Here is a 23,496-nt window from a genome sequence, read left to right on the forward strand (position 1 = left end):
TAGAACAGGAGGTGGCTATTTATACACAAAAGGAAAGATTTGGGAGGGAATTCCAAACTTGAAGCTCTGGTAGCTGACAACACGGCAGCCAAGGCTGCAGCAATAGAAATTGTTGATGTGCGATGGGCCACAATTGGAAGAGTGCAGAATCTCAAGGAAAGAAATACAAGAGGTCGGGAGTTCTACAATTGTCAATAATTTGGCTGCAAACTCAAAAATACAAGTTGCAATCTGCCATGTAAATATCAGGACGATCCTCTTTAACTGAATACCTTCATGCAGTCGTATCTTGTAATTTTCTTCATAAGAATCTTCTTTATGGCATAAAGCTGTCGATCCAATTTATTTCTGACCTGGAATAAATTGAAAGAAGAACAAAAGTAGAATTTCTAATTAAATAATTTTAATGCGTGCTGCTCATGTTTATGGTTTCATTATAGAGACATTAAGCCATAGGCACACAAATAAAACAATTATTTAACTGGCACTGCCTTAAAACCAGGCGTAGACTGCTCAGGAACAACATTCAAGAAATACTTCTTTGCACAAAGGGTAATGGAAATCCAGAAATCTTTTCCCCAAAATCTGTTGCGGCTGGAGGGTTAATTGAAAATGTGAAAACTGAGACTGATAGTATTTTGTTGGAAAGAGGAGGTTAAGAGTTACAGAACCAAGGCAAGTAAATGGAGACATAGACAAGCTACGATCAAATTAAATAGTAGAACAGATTTGAGGGATAAACCTTACTTCTGTTTTGATGAATAGAGGTATCAACCTCCCCCCCCCCCCAAGTATTCTACTACAAAGAGTGCCATTCAGGAGATGTTCAGTATCTTCAGGCTCATGTCAGCTCATGAAGGGAAAGATAGCATAAACAAGGGGGTCCTGTATCACATACTGTTCCTCCAGCTACATGCATTGCTATCTTTGATTTGAAAATTTAAAATTGAATTCACTTAGACCAGAGTTCTAAGATAGAAATCAAAATAAAAGATTTTTATCACACACCTTATATACTTTTCCGTAGCTACCTTTTCCCAGTCTTTCAATCTCTTCAAACTCATTCATGTAGCGAGATGTCTGTCCCTGGAACAGAGCTTCCTTTGTTCTGCACACAGATCAAATAATTTCAATTAACAACATTCTAAATAATTAGACTACAGTAATGCTGATCAATCACATTTTAAGAAAATAAATAATAGAATCATGTATACAACATAGTACAGCAAATTTTTACTCTCCATCCTTAAGAAAACTTCAATAGTACCGAAGGAATAGCAGTCAAACCTTCACCATAGTGCTGTTGGAGTGAAGACACAAATGTGCCCAGTCTGTGTAAGGATTTCAGGTTTCCTTCCCCACTAGGATGTTAATGAACCAGTTGGACTTTGAAACAACAATCAAAAGCTTTATCGTCACTTTCGCTGACACCAGTATTTTATTTCCAGAAGTAAAAACAAAATGTACTACAGATTCTCAAACAGACCAAGGTGGGATTAAAATTCTGACCTCTGGATTATTATTCCGAAAATAAAACCATTGCACTACAATAGTCACTATGACCATCACATACCTGTAGGAGAGGTGGGTAGGTGCTTCTCCACTGATAGCTTGCCCCTAAAATCAGGAACACAAGATAAATTTGAAATAGGCTTTGTTTACTGTAAGCCCAACTCTTAACAACTGTGTAACACCAACCTGAGCTAAAAAGCTTTCTAGTGAAGGTTTAGTCATTTCTTTGCTGGGATTGTCCCAGTTTCCTGCTGTATCGCTCTCTAAACTGTCATGACAATATAATTTGTAGAATCACAGAATTGTTCCAGGGTGATAGGGCAGGGGGAAGGTAACTTGGTAGGCGACAGGTAGATGAAGGTGGAGGGGTGATGGTGATAGGTCAGAACAGAGAATGGAGTGGATTGCTGGGAAGGAAGATAGACAGGTAGGACAGTTCAAGAAGACAGTGCTGAGTCAGAGGCTTGGATCTGGGGTGATGTAGGGGGAGGGGAGATGAGGTAACTGGTAAAATCAACATTGATGCCATGTGTTGAGGGTCCCAAGGTGGAAGATGAGGCATTCTTTCTACAGGCATTGGTGGCTTGGATTTGGCAGTGGAGGAGGCCCAGGACTTGTATGCCCTTGGCAGAGTAGGATGGGGAGTTGAAGTGGTTGGCCACAGGGTGGGTAGGGTTGTTTGGTGCATGTGTACCAATAATGTTTCCTCAGACGTTCCGCAAGTTGGTGTCCTGTTTCCCCAGTGTAGAGGAGACCAAATTGAGAGCAATGGACACGATAAATGAGGTGTTTGGATGTGCAGGAAAAGTGGAAGAAAAGATGGGTCGCTACATTGATGGCTTTATCAGTGCCATCCTGTGCTCCCACGAGGCGGTTGAACAGTTCATCAACTTCACAAACACCTTCAAGCCTGATCTCAAGCTCACCTGGACCATCTCAGACACCTCCCTCCCCTTCCTATACCTCTCCATCTCCATCTCCGGCGATCGACTTAACACGACACCTACTTCAAACCCCACCGACTCCCACAGCTACCTAGACGACACCTCCTCCCACACTCCCCTCCTGTGCAAACACTATCCCTTACTCCCAATTCCTCCATTGTATCTGCTCCCAGAAGGAGCAATTCTACTCCAGGACATCCAGATGGTCTCGTATTTCAAGGACCGCACTTTCCCCTCCCACGTGATCAACAATGCCCTCCAGCGCATCTCCTCCACTTCCCGTACCTCCATCTGTGAACCCCATCCCTCCAACAAGGATAGAACCCATCCTCATAGAACATAACAGCGTAGTACAGGCTCTTTTGGCCCTCGATGTTGTGCTGACGTGTGAAACCAATCTGAAGCCTAGATAGATAGATATCCTACACTCTTTCATTTTCATCCAATTTTTGATCCAAAGGCCATTCTTCCAGTCCACTAAGTTCCTGATACAGTGCATTACCCTCTGCCATTTCTGCCACATACAATCAGACCCCACCACCAGAGATATATTTCCCTCCCTACCCCTATCAGAGTTCCGCAGAGACCATTCTCTCCGCAACTCCCTCGTTAGGTCCATGCCCCCCACCAACCCACCCTCCACTCCTGGCACCTTCCCTTGACGCCGTAAGAGGTGTAAAATCTGTACCCACACCTCCCACTTCACCTCTGTCCAGACCCCAAAGGATCCTTCCACATCCAAACACCTCATTTACTGTGTCCATTGCTCTCAATGTGGATTCCTCTACGCTTGGGAGACAGGACACCAACTCGCGGAACATTTCATGGAACATCTCTGGGACACACACACACCAAACAATCACACTGCCTTGTGGCCAACCACTTCAACTCGCACCGCCCCCAACTCCGCCAAGGACATGCAAGTACTGGGCCTCCCCCACCGCCAAATCCAAGCTACCTGGAGGAAGAACACCTCATCTTCTGCCTTGGGACCCTCCAACATACAGAATCAATGCGTTTCCTCATTTACCCTCACCCCACCCCTCATCCCAGATGCAACCTTCCAACCTGGCACCGCCTTCTTGAACTGTCCTGCCTCTCTATCTTCCTTCCCACCTATCCGCTCCACCGTCCCCTCCAACGCATCATCATCACCCCCACTTGCATCTATCTATCGCCTTCCCAGCTACATTACCCCTGCCCCAACCCCACCTTCCTAATTATCTCTCAGCCCCCTTCACCTCCCCATCTGCCCATTCCTGATAAAGGGCTTATTCCAGAAACGATGATTCTCCTGCCCTCGGATGCTGCCTGACCTGCTGTGCTTTTCCAGTGCCACACTTTTCGACTCAACTGCTGTATTCAGCAACTTGGATTCAGAAATGTGCTCTGAATCTACTACAATCAGTTTCACAGTTTCTGAACATTTGCCGGTGTAGCCAATTTGAGCACCACAAGAATAATGACCAGATAATCTGTCAGAAGGTTGCAGGTTCAAACTCACTCCAAGGCTTGACTACATGAATTAGGCTGTCACTCTCAGTACCTGCACTGGCAGACATGTTGCACTTAAGGTAACATTACCCAAAGCCCTGTTCAGGGATCAGATCAGATGGACATAACTGTTTTCATTGTACTGTTTTGAGCAGGGTTGCTATCCATTGTGTCTTGGGCCAATATTGATCCTTCAATGATAACTAAAATATATTTTCTGGTCATTAAGCTCCCACAAACAGTGGCGATAAAGTCTGCAAATTGACTACTATGTTTCTTGCATTAAGTCCAAAGATGTGCAGGTTGGATCGATTGGCAGTGCTAAAATGCCCATAGTGCCCAGGGGTGTGCAGGCCGGCTAGATTAGCCATGGGAAATGCAGGGTTATGAGGATAGGGTTGGGAGTGTGTTGGGTGGGATGCTCTTCAGCGAGTTCTTTAGACCTGATGGGCTGAATGGCCTGTTTCCGGAGAGTAGGGATTCTATGAAGACACCGACTACAATACAGAAAGTACCTCATAGCGTGTAAAGCATATGGGGAGTTCTGAGGTTATGAATAGGTGCTACTGAAATGTAACGTGTTACTTTCAAAGACTTCTTAAGACTCTTAAGGGTAGAACTCACTAACATGAGCTGGCATTGCACTCACCTGTCGATACAAGCCGTTGCTCACTGCTTGTAGCAAATTTGTAAAAGCCTGGTTGTGCTGCAGCCTCACAGTGCTGAACTCATCACTGAAAGTGATTGGTGAAATCAAGTGCATTCCTGCTAGTTTATGGCACAACACTGAAAAAGGAAAAATTTAAATTTACAAAGGGCCTTTCATGACTTCAGGCAATTGTATAATTATTTATTGACAATGATGTACTTATGAAAGTTAGTCATTCCGATAATGTATTGAAAACATGATCCCACAAACAGGAATTGAACAATAAATATCAGTCTAGATACCAAATATAATTCCCATGATCTTCTCCAAAAGGTGCCATAGAACCTTTTACATTGACCAGAGTGGGCAGATGTAAATTCTGTTTAACATCTCTTCCAAAAGACAGCATTTCTAACACTAGCATTCTGTCAGTGCAGAATGACAGTGTCCCCTGGTATGGGAGGTTAACCCACAATCTTGTGATTCAGAGGCAAGTATATGCTATCAACTGAAGCATATCTGATAGTTGAGGCTGAATGAGGTTACAGAGATCAAGAGGAGCAAAGCTATGGAGTAATTTTACACAACAGCCAGCATTTCAAAAAAGGCATTTCTATACGGAGAGAAAATGTAAATCAGCAAGCACGGGGCGGGGGGGGGGGAAAAAAATAAAAAAGAGGGGGGGGGGGGGGGGGGGGGGGGGGGGGGGGGGTGATGGATGAATGGGATTTGGAAGAAGTTATGAGGAAGGATCACTGGACCTGAAACGTTAACTGTGGATCTCGCTCCACAGATGCTGCCAGACTTGCTGAGCTTTTCCAGCAATTGCTGTTTTTCATAAAGAAGTAACGTTCTGGATGATCAAGGTCAATATCAATGCTGAGTGTAAAGGCTTCTTTCCGAAACAAAATGCTTCAGTTATCTAAAATTGGAATTTTAGGACACAAAAACAGGCTATTTGCCCAGGAAATCTATAGCAAAACTGGAAGAGTTCAGAAATATCAGAGGATTGTTAGAGGCTTCAAACAGTTAAGAGTACCTGTATGTTGTTTTAATCTCCACACTTAAGAAAATCTTTACATGCATTTGAAGCAGTACTATGAGAGGCTGAGCACACTGGATCCAGTGTTCGGAAATATGAGAGACAAGCTCATCAAAAATGCCATATTCTGCATGAGTTTGATAGGACAGTTATTGACTGAATTTTTTACACTGATCAGGGAATCTAAGATGCAGAGTCTTCCTGCAAAGAATCATTTCGGGCTGAGATGAGTACAAACCTCTTCACTCAAAGGGTTTTGAATCTTTGGAATTCTCTCACCCAGAAGGTTGTGCCATTGCCATCACTGAATGCATTTGAGGCTGGGATAGGCAGATGTTTGGTCTCAAGTAATGTGGAAGCAAGCAGGAAAGTGGAATTGGAGCCCAAGGCCAGGATGAATCAGGATCACATTGAAGACAGAGCAGGATCAACAAGCCATGCTGTCATCTCCTGTTCCTTTTCCTCAAGCTGTTGTGTATCCATGGGTTCATTTATCAAGTCCACTGAATAAAACATAGATTTTGCAACATTATGTAAACTAACATTAATTCTTCTTCTCTATATCTTGACTTCATTATTTCACCTTTATACAATCCTTTTTTGTCAGTGTTGTGAGAGTTTGCCTTCCTCAATCTTCTCTTTGATACATAATTTATACATTGTTAAAAACATCATCCGCCCTGCTTTCTTTTCAACTCAGGAATCACCCTGGACTCTGATCTTTCAGCCAAATTACTCAACAGGACCACATTCACTGTGTCTTACATTTAAACAGGATCATTGAGCGCTGAGGATTTTTCTCATAAATAAAGCAGAGATGCTCCAGGAGTGAGACCAACAATAGCTGGTTGGGAATGGCAATCGTGAAATCCATCAATGTTGTTTTGGCTTGGTTGCATTCTAGCAAGCTACACTGCTGCATTAGATCGGTTTCTGTAATTAAAGGACAGGGGAGAAATTTAATTAAAATAGTACTTTAAAAACGGTTTGAAAAGTGTATGTGTATACACACACACACACACACACACACCCCTTGGCAACTGGTTATCACAGCTCCTGATGTTACAACAGTGACTACACTTTGAAAGTAAAAAGCATTAATTGGGTTGTGACGTAGTTTGAGGGATCATGAGGTACTACAGAAATGCAAATTTTTGTATGATTGGCACAATTTTCAAGAGGGGTAAGGGAACAGAGAGTCACATGGCATGTCCCAAATCTTTGAAGGAGGCAGGGCAAAGTGAGAAGGGCATTAAAAATGCATTTGAATTTCAGCAGCAAGAGAGATGGAAACCAGAGTTCCAACTCTGGTTGTTAAAGAAGCATCAGAAGGATGGAACTTTTTTTTAAAATCAAATTTGGAATAACTTTCAAAAGAGGAACTGATTATATAGCTGAGCAGGAAGTATATGGGGGCGGGCGAAAATAGGACGAGGCGAAAGTGAGGACTGCAGATTAGGGTCAAGAGCGTGGTGCTGGAAAAGCACCCGAGCAGCCCGAAACATCGATTTTCCTGCTCCTGGGCACCACATTCTCCCCAAAGTGTGGTGCCTAAGACTTCAGTTGAGGCGGAATCGGTGTTTTATAATGGTTGGCCCAAGGAGTTAGCACAGCGCGATGAGCCGAATAACTTGCTGCAGTGCAGTCACTCTGTGATTGCGGTGTCCTCGCATCTGCTCACAGTCGGCGTTTGAGAGCCGATAGCCGGCACTTACCATCGAAAGTGGCTGGAACTTGCTGCGGCAAACTAAAGGCCAGCTTGGCCCGAGGTCGCCGCAAGTCATCGTCGGAGTCCATGTCCCGGGGACAGCGGGTGAGACTCGCTCCGCTCTACACCAGGGCATTCACGGCGGAGAGTGCCACACAGAGGCGGACCCGGAAGCACAATCCAGAGAGAGAAAAACATTGCAGCTGAGACAAGGTTTCTGCTCAAACTGTGCATTCCTGCTGTGAAGAGAGAAGTGACAATTAGGAAAAAGAAATGTAGCCTTTTCAGAGATTGACAAAAACTTGCATTAATGTAGCGTATCATCTTCAGGATATCTTAAAATGCTTTACAGCCATTTAAGCACTTTTAAAGTGTGGTTGCTGTTGTAGGAAATGGCTAAGACACTAAGAGGAGCTCCCCTGCTAATCCTCATAATAGTGTTGTGGAACTTTTACATTTCCCTCAAAGGTAGAGGGGTATGATGCTTATTTAAATTCCCTAAAAGCTACAATGCAGTGCAGCAGATGTGGTCAGGCCTTTGTAATGCCCTTCCATACAGTTCTTCCTAACATAGACAATCCATCATTGAATGAACCCTTAAAATATCCCACTAAGAGCTCTTGTAATATCACTACCTCTGAGCCAGAGGTCTAAGTTCAAATCCCACCAACTCCAAATATGTGTTATAATATGTCTGAGCAAGTTGACTTTAAAATAATTCTATGATATCCCACTGGTATCAAATTTCAGCTCCACATTTCAGAATTCTGAAGAAACTTCAGGCTCCCACTCCATAGAGAAATCAACTCTTTAACTGCCAAATTCCAGACCTATTTTCCAGTATTATCAGAGCACAAGATTATGTACGATTTCCTTTTTGTGACAATGCACCTTCCCCCATCACTGTTCCATATGGATTCTAGCTCAAGAATTGAAGGCCTTCAGAATTTCATGGCTGTGGTGGTAGAGGCATTTCAAGGAGATATTTCACAGTTTGAGAGGCCTCTCTATACAGTTGACAATTTACTTTGCTGTATCCTCACTTCTGTATTTGGGTCTAACATCAGATAACATTAATCCCAAGTTGACTCAGACATAGATAAGTAGGCCATCCATCACTGACTCCTATTAGAAGGAATTCATCTGAATCATTACATCTCATGCACTTTCAGCTATAGATGTTTTGGCTTACCAGCAAAGTGACAACCATAGGGTTCCAGTTATAGGGACTGGACAGCATGTAAGAAGCTGTCTTATGAATTGACCCTTTTTGTGCTGGCTCTTTCTGGAAGAATGGATGATGGGTGTCACTGGTCTACTTTATCCATTCTAATCTTTGTGTAACTGGTAGAGTGATTGCTTGCAAAGTGTTTCAGTCCTTCAACATCCACCATCTCCTTTTCCCACAGAGCCTCATGGACATTATGGATGGACCTGTGATCAAAGGTGCTGTTTTGCACAAACATTTCCAACTGAGTTATCTTGGGTATTGTTTCCCATTTGTTTAGAGAGTCAATTTTAGATCTATACTTATGGGTGGCACAGTGGCTCAGTGGTTAGCACTGTTGCCTCACAGTGCCAGGGACCTGGGTTTGATTCCTGCCTCGGGCAACTGTCTGTGTGGAGTTTGCACATTCTCCCTGTGTCTGTGTGGGTTTCCTCCCACAATCCAAAAGATGTGCAGATTAGGTAAATTGGCCATACTAAATTGCCCATAGTGTTCAGGGATGTATACGCTAGGTGTATTAGTGTGGGGGAATGGGTCTGGAAGGTTGCTCATCGGAGGGTCAATGTGGATTTGTAGGGCTGAAGGGCCTATTTCCACACTGTAGGGATACTATATCTATATCACATCTAATTCAAGTGATAAAGGCTTGGGTGACTGCAATAGTGCAGGAGAAAGGTCTGAGCTCGACTGCACCCTGTAATGCAACCCAAGGGCCCCTGATGACCACATTCTTGGCCACAGCGAGGAAGATGTGTTGCTATACTGTTCAATCATAGCATCCGAATGGATAAAATTACATTAATGGGTAGGACTGCTCTGGCTTCTCAAACCATCTAATTTTCTATTGGGCAGTCTGAAATTTATTGCACTGCCTTAATTGCCCTAGGATAGACTTGTTCAGCTGATTATATAGAACTGGTCCTAAATCATAAACCACATTTACAGCCATGTGAACTCCAAATGGTTTCTCAGAGAGCAGGTGATGGCCGAGTAATATTATTGCTAGATTATTATTTCAGAGACCCTGGTAATGTCCTGGGGATCCAAGGCAGAATGTCACCTTGGCAGATGGTGGAATTTGAATTCAATAAAAGAAATCAGAAAATCTAGAATTACGAGTCTAATGACCTTGAACCAACATCATTCTATGTTGGAAAAACTCATCTGGTTCGCTAATGTTTGGTGACAAAAATATAAGCCAGAAATGTATGTTTGAAACTGAGTTAATGTTTTATTTATTCAGAATGACTATAATCTCTGTAGTAACAGAACAATCCTCTACTCATATAGAAACTTAAATGATACATCAAATCTCATCTTGGAAATGATACACCAGCTGTGTCACCCAAGGAGTTTGGGGTTTGCCATCTGGTTTTGTACCAAGCAGTCTAGATTTCACCACATTAGGTCCAGGTTCAGACCAATTTGGTATCGGGCTCCATTGGGTCTACTACTTAGAAATGTTCACTGTTCATGACATGGGACAGTATTCAACTCTAATGAACTAAAAGGTGTTAACTGCCAAACGAATGTTGCAAATTGACCAACTAGGCAGTTCCTGAAGGCCCAGCCCTAGTGATAAACATCATGAATTTTACAGTGATCCCACAAAGAAAGGTCCTATTGGAGCATCTGGAGTTATATCTTTGGAATAGATGGGACTTGAACCTGAGCCACTAGTTCAAAGGGAGAGACACTACCACTACCCCACAAGAGACCTAGGAGCCACTTTCTCCTCTTAGTGACATCACTGTCAAAGCTATTATCCTACAAGCTTATTGGTTAAGATCAAGGTTACTATTTCAATATTATTTCCAGTTTTATGAATGCCTGCCATGAAGTTGTGTTCTCGTCACACTTATAAAAGATTCCTTGGGCCTATTTGTGAAGCGTGTATGGAGATCAATATACTGAGGGAGAGTTTTTTTTGTTTCTTCATGCAGAGCTTTCTTCTCCACTCATATACATGTTCCCTGCCTCCAGACTGCTTTTCTTCATATGCATTTGATCATACTTTTGACAAAAATATAAACAAATTGAACTCAATTAAAAAGAAAACAAACTGCCCATTAGGGCACTGTAAAAAGCAAACTTGGGGAATAAAACTAAAATATCACTAATGGGGCGGAAATGCACTCATAATCCCAGCCCAGGTAACCCGCATTATTGACCACTTAGCAAACTGAGGAAGAAAATTTGCCATCATATCAAAGAAACATGATAAAATTTATTATCGAAGCCTAAGAAGCAAAACCAGTCTAGCTCTGAAGAATCATACCGGGTTCACAATTTATAATGTCTCTCTCTCTCACCCCACAGATGCTGCCAGATCTCCTTAGTTTCTCCAGCATTACCTATTTTTGATTCAGCATTTCCAACAGTATTCTGCTTTTATTTGCTTAATTATCTCCGTAAAATATAAAAGCCATGAGAGGGATGATCCCCATATCGTCGTTTTAGATTTGCAATTTCTTAGGATCAATAATAATTTAGAAAATCAACCAGGTCACTGAAATCTTTGCTGAAAATGTGTTGCTGGAAAAGCGCAGCAGGTCAGGCAGCATCCAGGGAACAGGAGAATCGACGTTTCGGGCATAAGCCCTACTTCAGGAATGAGAAATCTTTGGTTCAGTTTCTAAACCCCAAACAAATTATGCATCCTTAATCGATCCAGTGTGAATTTTTGACTAAAATTATTACCCATCTGAAGTGCTCCTAGGTTATGAAGAATTAGCAATATATACTCTGCAAGCAATTTAAATCATCATCCATTTCTGCAATCAATGCATTCAGACTAAATAGACGAAACTAGATGACATATCCCCTAGGATAAAAGCAAATTACTGCAGATGCTGGAATCTGAAACCAAAAGAAAAAATGCTGGAAAATCTCAGCAGGTCTGGCAGCATCTGTAAGGAGAGAAAAGAGCTGAAGTTTCGAGTCTAACTGACCCTTCATCAGAGCTTTGATAAAGAGTCAGTTAGACTCAAAACGTCAGCTCTTTTCTCTCCTTACAGATGCTGCCAGACTTGCTGAGATTTTCCAGCATTTTCTTTTTTGGACATATCCCCCAGGATTGATTTGTATATTGTATTATTATTACATTGTACATAGTAATTCCAAGCATCAAGGCAGAGTTTTTGAGGATTAACAATATGAATTCAAACGGAAAATCAATGCGCTCAAGAACCCTAAAAAACCAGGTATCAACACTTGCGATTGCAAGACAACAGATCCCGCCTTGACATTACTCTAGTTGTGATGTTGCCTATTGGCCTCTTCCTTTAGCAGAAATATGTAACCTGGCCAGTTGTGGTGGGGGAAGAGCCACTTTGATAAAGAACTTTTTCTTCATTTCATGTTATTGGTAGGCTTGAATTAAATAATTAAACCGTTGTATAATAAATTACTGTGTTGTTAAAGTCAAATGATTGAAAATATAATAATCAAAATTAAATACCAACTGGCACTTAATATTTTTCACTTAAAATGTAGTTCTTTTCTGAAACAGTAAGTAGCAGTATTTTTCTTAAGTTTTTATGGTATTTGTGAATTTAAGATGCTGTAAACATTATGCCTTTTGAGGTCTACACAGCCCTCTGATTCTGAGGCCAGTGGGCAACCAACTAGGCCAAGCTGACTCGGGATATACTACTTTGCGCAGGGACCTTTCATCACTAACGATTTTTAACCTTCCGGTATTCTCTATCAGGTAAAGAGTGACGCTGCTGCCGTGACCTCAGCCTCCTCCCACCGGTGGCGGCGCTGCGACCGCGTCCTCAGCCTCCTCCCGATGATGGCTGCGCTGCTGCCGTGACCTCAGCCTCCTCCCACCAGTGGCGGCGCTGCTGCCGTGACCTCAGCCTCCTCCCACCGGTGGCGGCGCTGCTGCCGCCGCGTCCTCAGCCGCCTCCCACCGGTGGACCGGTGGCGGCGCTGCTGCCGCCGCGTCCTCAGCCGCCTCCCACCGGTGGCGGCGCTGCTGCCGTGTCCTCAGCTGCCTCCCACTGGTGGCGGCGCTGCCGGGCAGACCTCGCCCCCTTCTACCTCCCCGCGGTGCGTTGTGGGGCGGGTCGCGGTGCCCGGATGTGCTGATTGTGAGCTCGCTCCGTGTCGTAATCGTTAGCCGGGGGGGAGGGGGAGGTGGTTATCGCCGCGCGTTGCCATCGTTGTCGTGATGGAAACACTTGGGGTATGTACCAGAGCTCCGGGTGAGGGTTAGTCGCGGACGCGATTCGCTTGGGCCTCCGGTGTAACTTGCGGTGCCTGTACCTAGACTCCTAAAGCGCTTCCCCTTATAGCCTGACCGGCCGGTGACTCTCCCTCCCATGGTTACCACTCTCTTCCTTCTACCCCCACCCCTTTATTAACCCCCTCCCTGCTCCTCTTAGTTTTAATGGCGATTGCCCCAGGCTTGGGTCCGCTGCCGTAGTAATTTTGCCTCTCAAAACGCTTATCTGTCCTACCAGTAGCAACGCTGTATTGTATTGACGCCGGGGGTAGGCCCTGATACTGGGCTCCCCCTCCTCACTGAGGGGGGAGGGGAGCGCGCACGTGTTTGTGTGCGCACGCGCGTGTCACCCTCTTAGGCAGCGCCTCCGCTTTGTTTCCCTTTTTGCAGCGAAGGGGGGGGGGTGTCTTGCTTTCAAAGACACACCGACTCTAGCTAAAGGTTCAACGGGTTTGTTTCATCATCTTCACCCCCTCAGGATGAGGACCTTTCTACTTCTAGCAGCTGGAGGGAAAATTGAGCAAGTTTTTGAGATGCAGCCCTACCTCTCACTTGCAGCCCGAGGTTGGGTTTTTTTTGAATGAATTGTTTCACAAGTCGCTTTACAACCCAACCACACGTTTTGCTGGCCAATGATACCCTAAATTAGCATCTGAAAAGTGTGAATTTTCCTACAGACGTTAGATGGAAAAAATGAAAGTGTTCTTTCACTCCTATACAGAAACCTTTTTTTGCTAATACATTTTATTTTTTCACAAAAGTTTAAATTTTGTATATTGATGAAATTACATGATATTTATTTATTGGGCTGTTTGTCTCTTTTTTTGTAAATATGTTTTTGTTGAAAATGATCTAGCTTTTCCAAATGGTAGGTGTAGCAGAAAGCTTGAACTTCACATAGCATTATGGCATTTTATCCGAAAAGTATATTTCAGACATTTTAAATGTCTTTTGCATTACGTTTCAGAAGTGCTGTTATCCCCAAGTTAATTTTGATCATAAATTGAATGTCTCTGTTCAGAATTGCTAAATTCAAATTACAAGTTTGTCATATCACTACATCCATTGACTTATTTGCATCACTTCAAGTTATTAGATATTTAAAACTTTAATGTACAAATGATTAGATTAGATCAGTGAAATAGTGTCTTTAATGTCAAAGATCCATTTTTAAGTACAAGCCTTTAATGTCATAGAATCATACAGCATGGAAACTGACCTTTCGATTCAACTAATCTATGGCCATCATCTAAACTAAACTAGTCCCACTTACCTGCATTTGGCCCATATCATAGAATCCCTACAGTGTTGAAGCAGGACATTTGGCCCATTGAGTCCACACTGACCCTCTGAAGAGCATCCCACCCCTCTAACCTTTCGCTGTAACTCTGTATTTTCTATGGATTGTCTGTATATCCCTAGACACTAGGCAATTTAGCATAGCCAATCCACCTAATATGCACATCTTTAGGACTGTGGGAGGAAACCAGAGCAGATAAGGTGAAAAAGTGTAAACTCCACACAGATAGTTGCCCGAGGGTGGAATTGAACCCGTGTCTGTGGCACTGAGGCAGCATTGTTACTTGCTGGGCCACCATGCTGCCCTGTAAATAGATAATAAGTAGCTAACAAAAAATGCTCTTTTTTTTCATATTCGTAAAGTGATCAAGAAGCTATTGGGTTGTCTTAACTCAGCTGGATCATTAACATCTATTAGTCAAAGAAATCTGCCTCCTTTACTCAGCCTGACTGATTTGATTCTATGATGTGGAGGTGCCAGTGTGGGAATGGGGTGGACAAAGTTAAAAATCACACACCAGGTTATAGTCCAAAAGGTTTATTTGGATGAACTAGCTTTCAGAGCACTGCTCCTTCAGGTATCTGTGGAGCAGGATCATAAGACATAGAATTTATAGCGAACTGTTAAGGTAGCATGCAAATGAGACGATATATTGAACAAGCCTAGAATCCTCTTAAGTCTTTCATCTTTTTGAATGGATTGCAGGTTTCAGTTCATAAATATGTAAATCCCAGAACTACTTTTAAGTTACATTCTGGGATTTACATATTAATGAACCCAAACCTGCAACCCATTGTAAAAGATCAAAGACAACAGCAATCTAGGTTTGTTCAATATATCATTTCAGTTGCATGACACTAATCTTTTGGCTATAAATTCTGTCTTATGATCCTGCTACACAGTTACCTGAAGAAAGTGCAGCACTCTGAAAGCTAGTACTTCCAAATAAACCTGTTGGACCATAACCTGCTGTTGTGATTTTTAGATTTGATTCTAGTTTTGTTCCAACATGATTGACTCCGAAACGCCCCACAAAGTGGCCTGCAAGTCACTCCTGTATATAAAATGCAAGACAAATTGAACCCTGCCAGTTGACTCCCCATCTTTCTGGTTGGTCTGAAGGGCCTGTTTCCACACTAAGTAATCTAATCTAATCAGTTGACTCTCAATCATTAGTAGTGATGGAATGCGTCACCAACAGTGCTATCAAGCAGCATTTGCTCAGCAATAGCTTCCTGAAGAAGGGCTAATGCCCGAAACGTCGATTCTCCTGTTCCCTAGATGCTGCCTGACCTGCTGCACTTTTCCAGCAACACATTTCCATCTCTGATCTCCAGCATCTGCAGGCCTCACTTTCTCCTCAGCAATAACCTAGTCAACAAATACAGTTTGGGTTCCACCAAAGGAATTCAACTTGAACTCATTGCAGCCTTGGTTCAAACACAGACAAAAGAGGTGTGATAGTGACAGCTATTGATATCAAGGCTGCGTTTGACTGAGTGTGACATCAAGGAGCCCTCGCAAAACTAGAATTTATAGGTATTGTGAGGCAGATTGTCTGGTTAGAATCATACCTGCATAAACAAAGATGGTTGTGGTTGTTGGAGGTCAGTCATCTCAGCTCCAGGGCAACTCTGCAGGAGTTTCTCAGGGTACTGTCCTTGGCCCAAGCATCTTCAGCTGCTTCATCAGTGATGTTCCTTCCATCATAAGGTCAGAAGTGGGGATGTTTGCTGCTGATTGCATAATGTTTGGCACTATTCACAACTCCTCAGATGCTGAAGCAGTCCCTGTTCAAGTGCAACGCGATTGGGACAATATCCAGGCTTGCGCTGACAAGTGGCAAGTCACATTCAAGCTACACATGCCAGGCAATCTAACCACCACCCTATTATATTCAATTTTGTTACCACCCCTGAATTTTCCCACTGTCAACTTCCTTGGGGTTACCATTGACCAGAACCTCAGTGGGACTAGTCGCATAACACAGTGGTTACAAGAGTAGGTCAGAGACTGTCCATCATCTGCAAGGCACAAGTTAGGAGTGTGATGGAGTACTCTCCACTTGCATGGATAGGTGTAGCTTCAAAAGCGCTTAAGAAGCTTGACACCATTTTGGACAAAGCAACTTGCTTGATTGGCACTACATTCACAAACATCCACGCGCTCTGTCACCGACACTCAGCAGCAGTGTGCATTATCTACAGGATGCACTGCAGAATTTCACCAAAGCTCCTTAGACAGCACCTTCCAAACCCACGATCAGTTTCATCATGAAGGACATGACAGCAGATACATGGGAACACCACTGCCTGCACATTCCCCTCAACCACTCACTATCCTGACTTGGAAATATATCACTGCTCCTCCATTGTCACTGAGTCAAATTCCTAGAATTCCCTCCATAAGAGCAAATGCAGTGTCAATCTACAGCAGGCGGACTGCAGATGGTTCAAGAAGGCAGCCCACATCCTTTAGGGTAACTAGGGATGGGCAACAAAAGTGCTGGCCAGCTGACAATGTCTACATTCCACAAGTGAATTAAAATAAAACTTGGTTAATTCAAACTGTTACAAAGAGTTAAGGTGACTTGGAGTTGCCAATTTGCCAGTGATGAGTATATTCCCAAGAATGCTTTTTTAAAAAATGGCTAATTTACATATTTCCTTATGCAGTTAACTTTGGACCTTATCATTGCTGAAAAATAAGTCAAATCTATCCTAAGGTTTCTAGTTTAAAAACAAGGAATTCACCAGTTTGTAAATAATAGTGTATTTTTGTTTTGATTTCTGCTGGGTTTCTGTGCTGTCTTCTTCCTGCCACATTCTATTTGAGAGTTTTTCTTTAACCATATTGGAATTTAACTTTCTTGATTAAGGTTTAGGTCAGTTTTCCTGGTTAATTATTTATCAAGCAGCATGAAGCTTTTAAGACTATGTAGTGTTGGACCCAAAGCAGTAACAGTGTATTGTTAACTTCTTAGTGTTGGTGCCCAATGGACTGATTTGGCTAGTTCTTCAGTTTTCAAAAAGTGGAAAATAACTTGTACATGGAAATTTCCAGCTGTAGTGGTGTCATTTTAATTTTGTAAATATGCACAAGAATAGAACAACCATTAGAATGGTAAATTTTAATCCATACCGACCATTTGAATACATTGGTACCGAAATTGCTTTGATCAAATATGTGTGATACTACCTAACGTGCTGTAAGTTGAAAGCTAACAAAGCAAGGGCTGGCATGGTGGCTCAGTGGAAACAGGCCCTTCAGTCCAACAAGTTCACACCGACCCTCTGAAGAGTAACCCACCCACACCCATTCCCCTACATTTACCCCTGACTAATAACCTACACAATGGGCAATTTAACATGGCCAATTTACCTAACCTGCACACTTTGGATTGTGGGAGGAAACCCACCAGACATGGGGAAAATGTACAAATTCCATACAAACAGTCACCTGAGGCTGGAATCGAACCTGGTGCTGTTAGGCAGCTGTGCTAACCACTGAGCCACCATGCCACCCCTAAGGTTTGAGTTTGCTGTTTGTTTGATAAAGCTGTTTCAAATTCGTCTGTTCAAAACAGGAACTGTATAGAATGTATCATGACTTTCACATGGCTATTGAAGTTTTTAGGAATGTCCAATATATCAGCTGGTTGTGACTATGGTAATTGGGAATCAGGATGTAAGTAATTGCATTTCTGATGACTAAATAAATGAGTAATAGATTCTGTAGTTGACATGGGTGTGCAGGTGAACTTTAAACCTTTTTATGAGTTTGTTTGTAAAATGGTAGGATGAAACATAGTGTGCAAGAGTTGTTTGATCATTGTAACTGGTTTACTTCGTTGGCTACTGAATGGTGAGGAGTTAGATAAACAGGCAAGAAGTGTATTTCCCAGTAGTGTGTATGGGTATGTAAGGTGTCATCTGTTGATGTAGCTCATGTTGTCACTCTGGCAAGTCAACAATGATTTAGGAAACAAATTTTAACGACATTACCAAACATCTTGTGCTGTTAAAATCTTCAGTTTCTAAGTACAGTATTGTCTTGTGATTTAATACTTTAAATTGTTAACTAATGTTAAGTTTGTATATATCAATGGAATATATGGCCTGAATAGCATAAAGCCAGGCAACCCTAGAGATATGGATTGTGGAGATTGGAAGTATGATTTATAATCAAGGCAAATGATGTTTGCTGACATGTTGTATGATGTGTTAAATTTCATTATTTCCATTATTGCTGTGGGTTTAACATTTCAATTTTGCATAAATTGGTAAAACGAAATTTATTTAACCTTTCAATGATGTAAGCATTTGTCTAAAGTACAATAAACACGTGAACATAAGGTTAAATTCCTCTAAAATTGTGTGAATAAGTTAGAAAACAGGATGTCAGTTTAAATTTTCCAGTCAATACTAGTGTTTTGTACTTCAACTTAGCTAGGTGTCAAACAACAAAGTACACTTTACATCTCAAATGGAGTATTGATGCAACTTTATTGATTTGATGTATTAGCCTCCATGTATTAACTATTGATAATTGAATAATATATTTCGCAGTCTTGATCAGTAACTTTTGTTCCTTTTCTCAATTTGATCGCAACTATTCCATGACTGGCAAACTGATGGATAATTAACCTTAATTGTTATACACAGTATCTTCTATTGTGGCTAGTTTGGTGATGCACAGTTAGAATGTGCTGTGCAACTGGAACATGTGCCTGCATTTAAGATTGCCGCCATACCAGGCATTCATAATGTTCAAGTAACACTCTCAATTTTCAAAGTGTTTTAATTGGTATGCACTGTTGGCTACAATAGCTAAGTTCACCCACTTTATTCAGTATTTATTGCTTAGGAATTCAAGCAGTAACTAAGTGTCAAACTTAATTATAATTTATGTTTTTAAAATGACTGGCTGGGCCCAGTGATTTGTTTTATATTTCAAATGTTCATTTAGTAGTGAATATTTTGTTGCATCAAAGTGAGGACACATATCAGTGCTAAGCAGTGAAGTGCATTTCCAGCTTTAGCAACGTATGTTGAGTTTAAACCTTCCTAAGTCTTATACATCACAATCTGTTGCGGAGATAAGTTTCCTGTAATGTATCCCAGTAACAAGTCTGAGTTGCCACCATCAGTTAAGGATTTCCGTTGCCAGGACTGTTGGCTCCTTTAGATTGTTAAATTACTGACAGCCAGTTTCAGGTAGTGAAGAATTTTGTAGTTCGAGTTCCTGGATGGATTGACATTAGTTTGAGCATGTTTTCTATCGCTTACAGAGAAAATGTTCTTCTTGCAGCTTGGCCTAAATTTAAATCTATGCTCTATCGATCATGTCATTCCAGTCTCCTCTCAGTTAAATGTGTGGGTTATTAAAATTCTGTTGTATGTACAGCCTTTCTTAAAAGACAAATTGAGATAAAGTGTAACTTGCTTAAGACGGAAGTATAATGGCTATATTATGTACATGGAGAGAAAATAAAATTTGAGATGAACTGAAAGATATGTAGTTTTCTGTTATCAACATTGCAACATAAATTTTACTTTGCAATGGATTTTCTGAGAAGAAAGTCATATAATGGTTATGGTTTAAAAAAAACTTTAAATGGGGGTGGTGGCATGTTGATATTGTCACTAGACTAGTAATCCAGGACCCCAGGCAAATGTTTCTGCACAAAGTCAGAAGTCACACGATACCAGGTTATAGTCCGACAGGTTTACTTGAAATCACAAGTTTTTGGAGCTCTGCTTCTTCATCAGGTGAAGTAGCTTCAGAGCAGAGTTCCGAAAGCTTGTGATTTCAAGTAAACCCGTTGGACTATAATCTGATGTTGTATGACTTCGGACTTTGTCCGCCCCAGCAACTCCATGTAACATTCTGGAGCCATGGATTCAAATCCTGCCATGGCAGTTGGCGAAATTTGAACTCAGAAATAAAAGTTAATCTAATGGTGATCATGTAACCACTATCAGTTGGCATAAAAACCCATCTGGTTTCACTCATGTCCTTTCAGGAAAAGAAATCTGCCACCCTTACGTGGTCTAGCCAGTGTTTGACTCCAGACCCATAACAATGTGATTGACTGTCAGCTGCCTTCTGAAATAGCTGAGTAAACCATTGAGTTCGATGGCAGTTACAGATGGACAACAAACATTGGCCTTGCCAGCAACACCCAAATGCTGTGCAAACGTAAAAACAAACTTTTTATTTCAATTTTGAAAATCTTAACAGTACATTCTTGTTTTTTTTGGTAATGAATGGAAAAATTACAAAGATCTGCTGGAGTAAGGTTGGATGACTTTTTTGAAGTTATTGAGTCATAGAGATGTACAGCATGGAAACAGACTCTTCGGTCCAACTAATCCATGCCGACCAGATATCCCAACCCAATCTAGTTCCACTGCCAGCAACCGGCCCATATCCCTCCAAACCCCTCCTATTCAGAAACCCATCCAGATGCCTCTTAAATGTTGCAATTGTACCAGCCTTCACCACTTCCTCTGGCAGCTCATTCCATACACGTACCACCCTTTGTGTGAAAAAGTTGCCCCTTAGGTCTCTTTTATATCTTTCCCCTCTCACTCTAACCTATGCCTTCTAGTTCTGGATTCCCCGACCCCAGGGAAAAGACTTTGCCTATTTACCCTATCCATGCCCCTCATAATTTTGTAAACCTCAGCCTCCAACGCTCCAGGGAAAACAGCCCCAGCCTCTCCCTATAGCTCAAATCCTCCAACCCTGGCAATATCCACGTAAATCTTTTCTGAACCCTTTCAAATTTCACAACGTCTTTCCGATAGGAAGGAGACCAGAATTGCACGCAATATTCCAACAGTGGCCTAACCAATGTCCTGTACAGCCACAACATGACCTCCCAACTCCTGTACTCAATACTCTGACCAATAAAGTAAAGCATACCAAATGCCTTCTTCACTATCCTATCTACCTGTGACTCCACTTTCATGGAGCTCTGCACTCCAAGGTCTCTTTGATCAGTAACACTCCCTAGGACCTTACATTAAGTGTATAAGTCCTGCTAAGATTTGCTTTCCCAAAATGCAGCCCCTCGCATTTATCTGAATTAAACTCCATTTGCCACTTCTCAGCCCATTGGCCCATCTAGTCAAGATCCTGTTGTAATCTAAGGTAACCCTCTTCGCTGTCCACTACACCTCCAATTTTGGTGTCATCTGCAAACTTACTAACTGTACCTCTTCGGCTCGCATCTAAATCATTTATGTAAATGACAAAAAGTAGAGGGCCCAGCATTGATCCTTGTGGCACTCCACTGGTCACAGGCCTCCAGTCTGAAAAACAACCTTCCACCACCACCTTCTGTCTTCTACCTTTGAGCCAGTTCTGTATCCAAATGGCTAGTTCTCCCTGTATTCCATGAGATCTAACCTTGCTAATCATTCTCCCATGGAGAACCTTGTTGAATGCTTTACTGAAGTCCATATAGATCACATCTACTGCTCTGCCCTCATCAATCTTCTTTGTTACGCCTTCAAAAAACTCAACCAAGTTTGTGAGACATGATTTCCCATGCACAAAGCCATGTTGACTATCCCTAATCAATCCTTGCCTTTCCAAATACATGTACATCCTGTCCCTCACGATTCCCTCCAAGAGCTTGCCCACCAACGAGGTCAGGCTCACTGGTCTATTACATGGAAGATCTGGCCTGTTGTTAACTTCAAGCTGTTAGACCATCACAGAAGTTCATATTTTGAAAAATTACTCCTTTAACGCATCAAATATTCAGCTTTATACAGGCTTCTAATCCTGGAAATCTGTAAATGAAAAAAAACTGCTTAATAACTTAAAGTCTGTTCACTCTGTACATAAGTAAACCTCATTATTGCTGCAGGTTTGTTGAACAGGAAAAATAACTAGCCTTCAGATATCCCATTATGGACACTAACCTTTCATCCTTTCACTCCCAAATCGAGCAACACTTTTTATTTCCCCCATGACAGCTCATTTCTATTGACACAGTAGGATTGATTTCACAATCATACTTTTATCTGTGGTTTCTTGAAAGTGGTCAAGGATTCAAACTTTGGACATTATTTTCCTTGGCTGCACGGTGGCTCAGTGGTTAGCACTGTTGCCTCACAGCACAAGGGTGCTGTGAGGTTCGATTCCAGCCTCGGGCGATTGCCTGTGTGGAGTTTGCACATTCTCCCTGTGTCTGCATGGGTTTCCTTCAAGTGCTCCGTTTTCCTCCCCCAATCCAAAGATGTGCAGGTCAGGTGAATTGGCCATGCTAAATTGCCTGTAGTGGTAGGTGCATTAGTCAGAGGGAACTGGGACTCTTCAGAGGGTTGGTGTGGACTTGTTAGGCCGAAGAGCCTGTTTCCACACTGGAGGGAATCTAACCGAAGGCTGTAAGACTGTCAACAGTGATCAGCACAAACTGAGCATTGATCCTGACACTTTCTTGGTTTGTATGTCTCAGCTGCCTACTGTATATTTGTCCTTTTATAAGTAATGAATAATGTGAAGAGTTTTGTGACTTTAACATGATAAAATGCTGTTTATAAATAGAAATAAATCAAGCAAGAAGCTGGAGCTAGATCACAGAGATGAAGAAGATTCAATTCACAGCAAAGTATATGCATGCCTTTTTAATGTTTCACGTCGGATATAATGTGGAGATATCTGTCATGTTAACTACAAACTAGAAAGCATTTCATTAAGAATCAACACTGCTTTTCTCCCTTCTCCCCACCTACTTTGCCCATTCCTTCATGTATACCTTAATCACTATCAGCACAGTAATTTCTCTGTATCATTTTTTCATGAGATAAAGAGTAGGGCATTCAGTCCTGCTGCTCCATTCCTTAAGGTCTTGGCTGATCTTTGACTTCAAGATGATTTTTCCCACCCAATCCCCACATTGCTTCACTCCCTTAGAATCTAATAATCTATTGATTTCAACCTTGATTGTACTAAATAACTGAGCATTCACCAACTTCTGGGGAGGTAAGTTTTAAAGACTCACTTTCCCAGTGGCAGGATCATGGGTTTCACTTGGCACTGAAGGATAACTTGGAATGGGAGGGGCGAATCCAGTTGTTGTCATTCAAGTTGGAACCAGTGACAGTGATAGGGCTAGAAATTGAGTTCTCATGAAAGACTTTGAGCAATTAGGAGCTAAATTGAAAAGCAGAATGCCTAAGATAATAATCTTGGGTTACTATCTGAGCCATGGGTGAACTGGCATAAAATAAATAAAGTCAAAGCTTAAAGATTGGTGTGGGTACAATGGGTTTCAGTTCTTGGGGTACTGACACCAGTACTGTGATAGAAGGGAGCTATTCTGGTAGGATGCGTTTCAATTGAATCTTGCTAGAATCTTGTCTTGATAAAT

The 23,496-nt window shown here is 42.0% G+C and overlaps 2 protein-coding genes across 5 annotated transcripts in view; one reads left to right on the forward strand and one right to left on the reverse strand.

Moving 5' to 3' along the window:
- Positions 1 to 7,491, reverse strand: part of eif2ak1 (eukaryotic translation initiation factor 2-alpha kinase 1) — a 37,622-nt gene extending 30,131 nt beyond the window's left edge. The window contains exons 1-6 of the mRNA XM_043711379.1: positions 7,357 to 7,491; positions 6,407 to 6,574; positions 4,600 to 4,736; positions 1,574 to 1,617; positions 1,009 to 1,108; positions 273 to 353 (exon numbers count right to left, since the gene is read on the reverse strand). Coding sequence (XP_043567314.1) covers positions 273 to 353; positions 1,009 to 1,108; positions 1,574 to 1,617; positions 4,600 to 4,736; positions 6,407 to 6,574; positions 7,357 to 7,438 — 612 coding nt within the window. The 5' untranslated portion in view covers positions 7,439 to 7,491. The remainder of the gene's footprint in view (positions 1 to 272; positions 354 to 1,008; positions 1,109 to 1,573; positions 1,618 to 4,599; positions 4,737 to 6,406; positions 6,575 to 7,356) is intronic.
- LOC122560595 (ubiquitin carboxyl-terminal hydrolase 42-like) overlaps positions 7,480 to 23,496 on the forward strand; it is a 36,752-nt gene continuing 20,735 nt past the window's right edge. For 2 of the 4 annotated variants that reach the window (XM_043711384.1, XM_043711387.1), the window contains exon 1: positions 12,543 to 12,769. The gene's annotated coding sequence lies outside the window, so the exon portion shown is untranslated. Of the gene's footprint in view, positions 7,563 to 12,542; positions 12,770 to 22,670; positions 22,735 to 23,496 lie in introns of those variants that run through there. The other 2 variants (XM_043711385.1, XM_043711386.1) reach the window with 2 other exon arrangements.

Source organism: Chiloscyllium plagiosum, chromosome 21 (assembly GCF_004010195.1).
Source record: "Chiloscyllium plagiosum isolate BGI_BamShark_2017 chromosome 21, ASM401019v2, whole genome shotgun sequence".
In the NCBI taxonomy this organism is placed as follows: Eukaryota; Metazoa; Chordata; class Chondrichthyes; order Orectolobiformes; family Hemiscylliidae; genus Chiloscyllium; species Chiloscyllium plagiosum.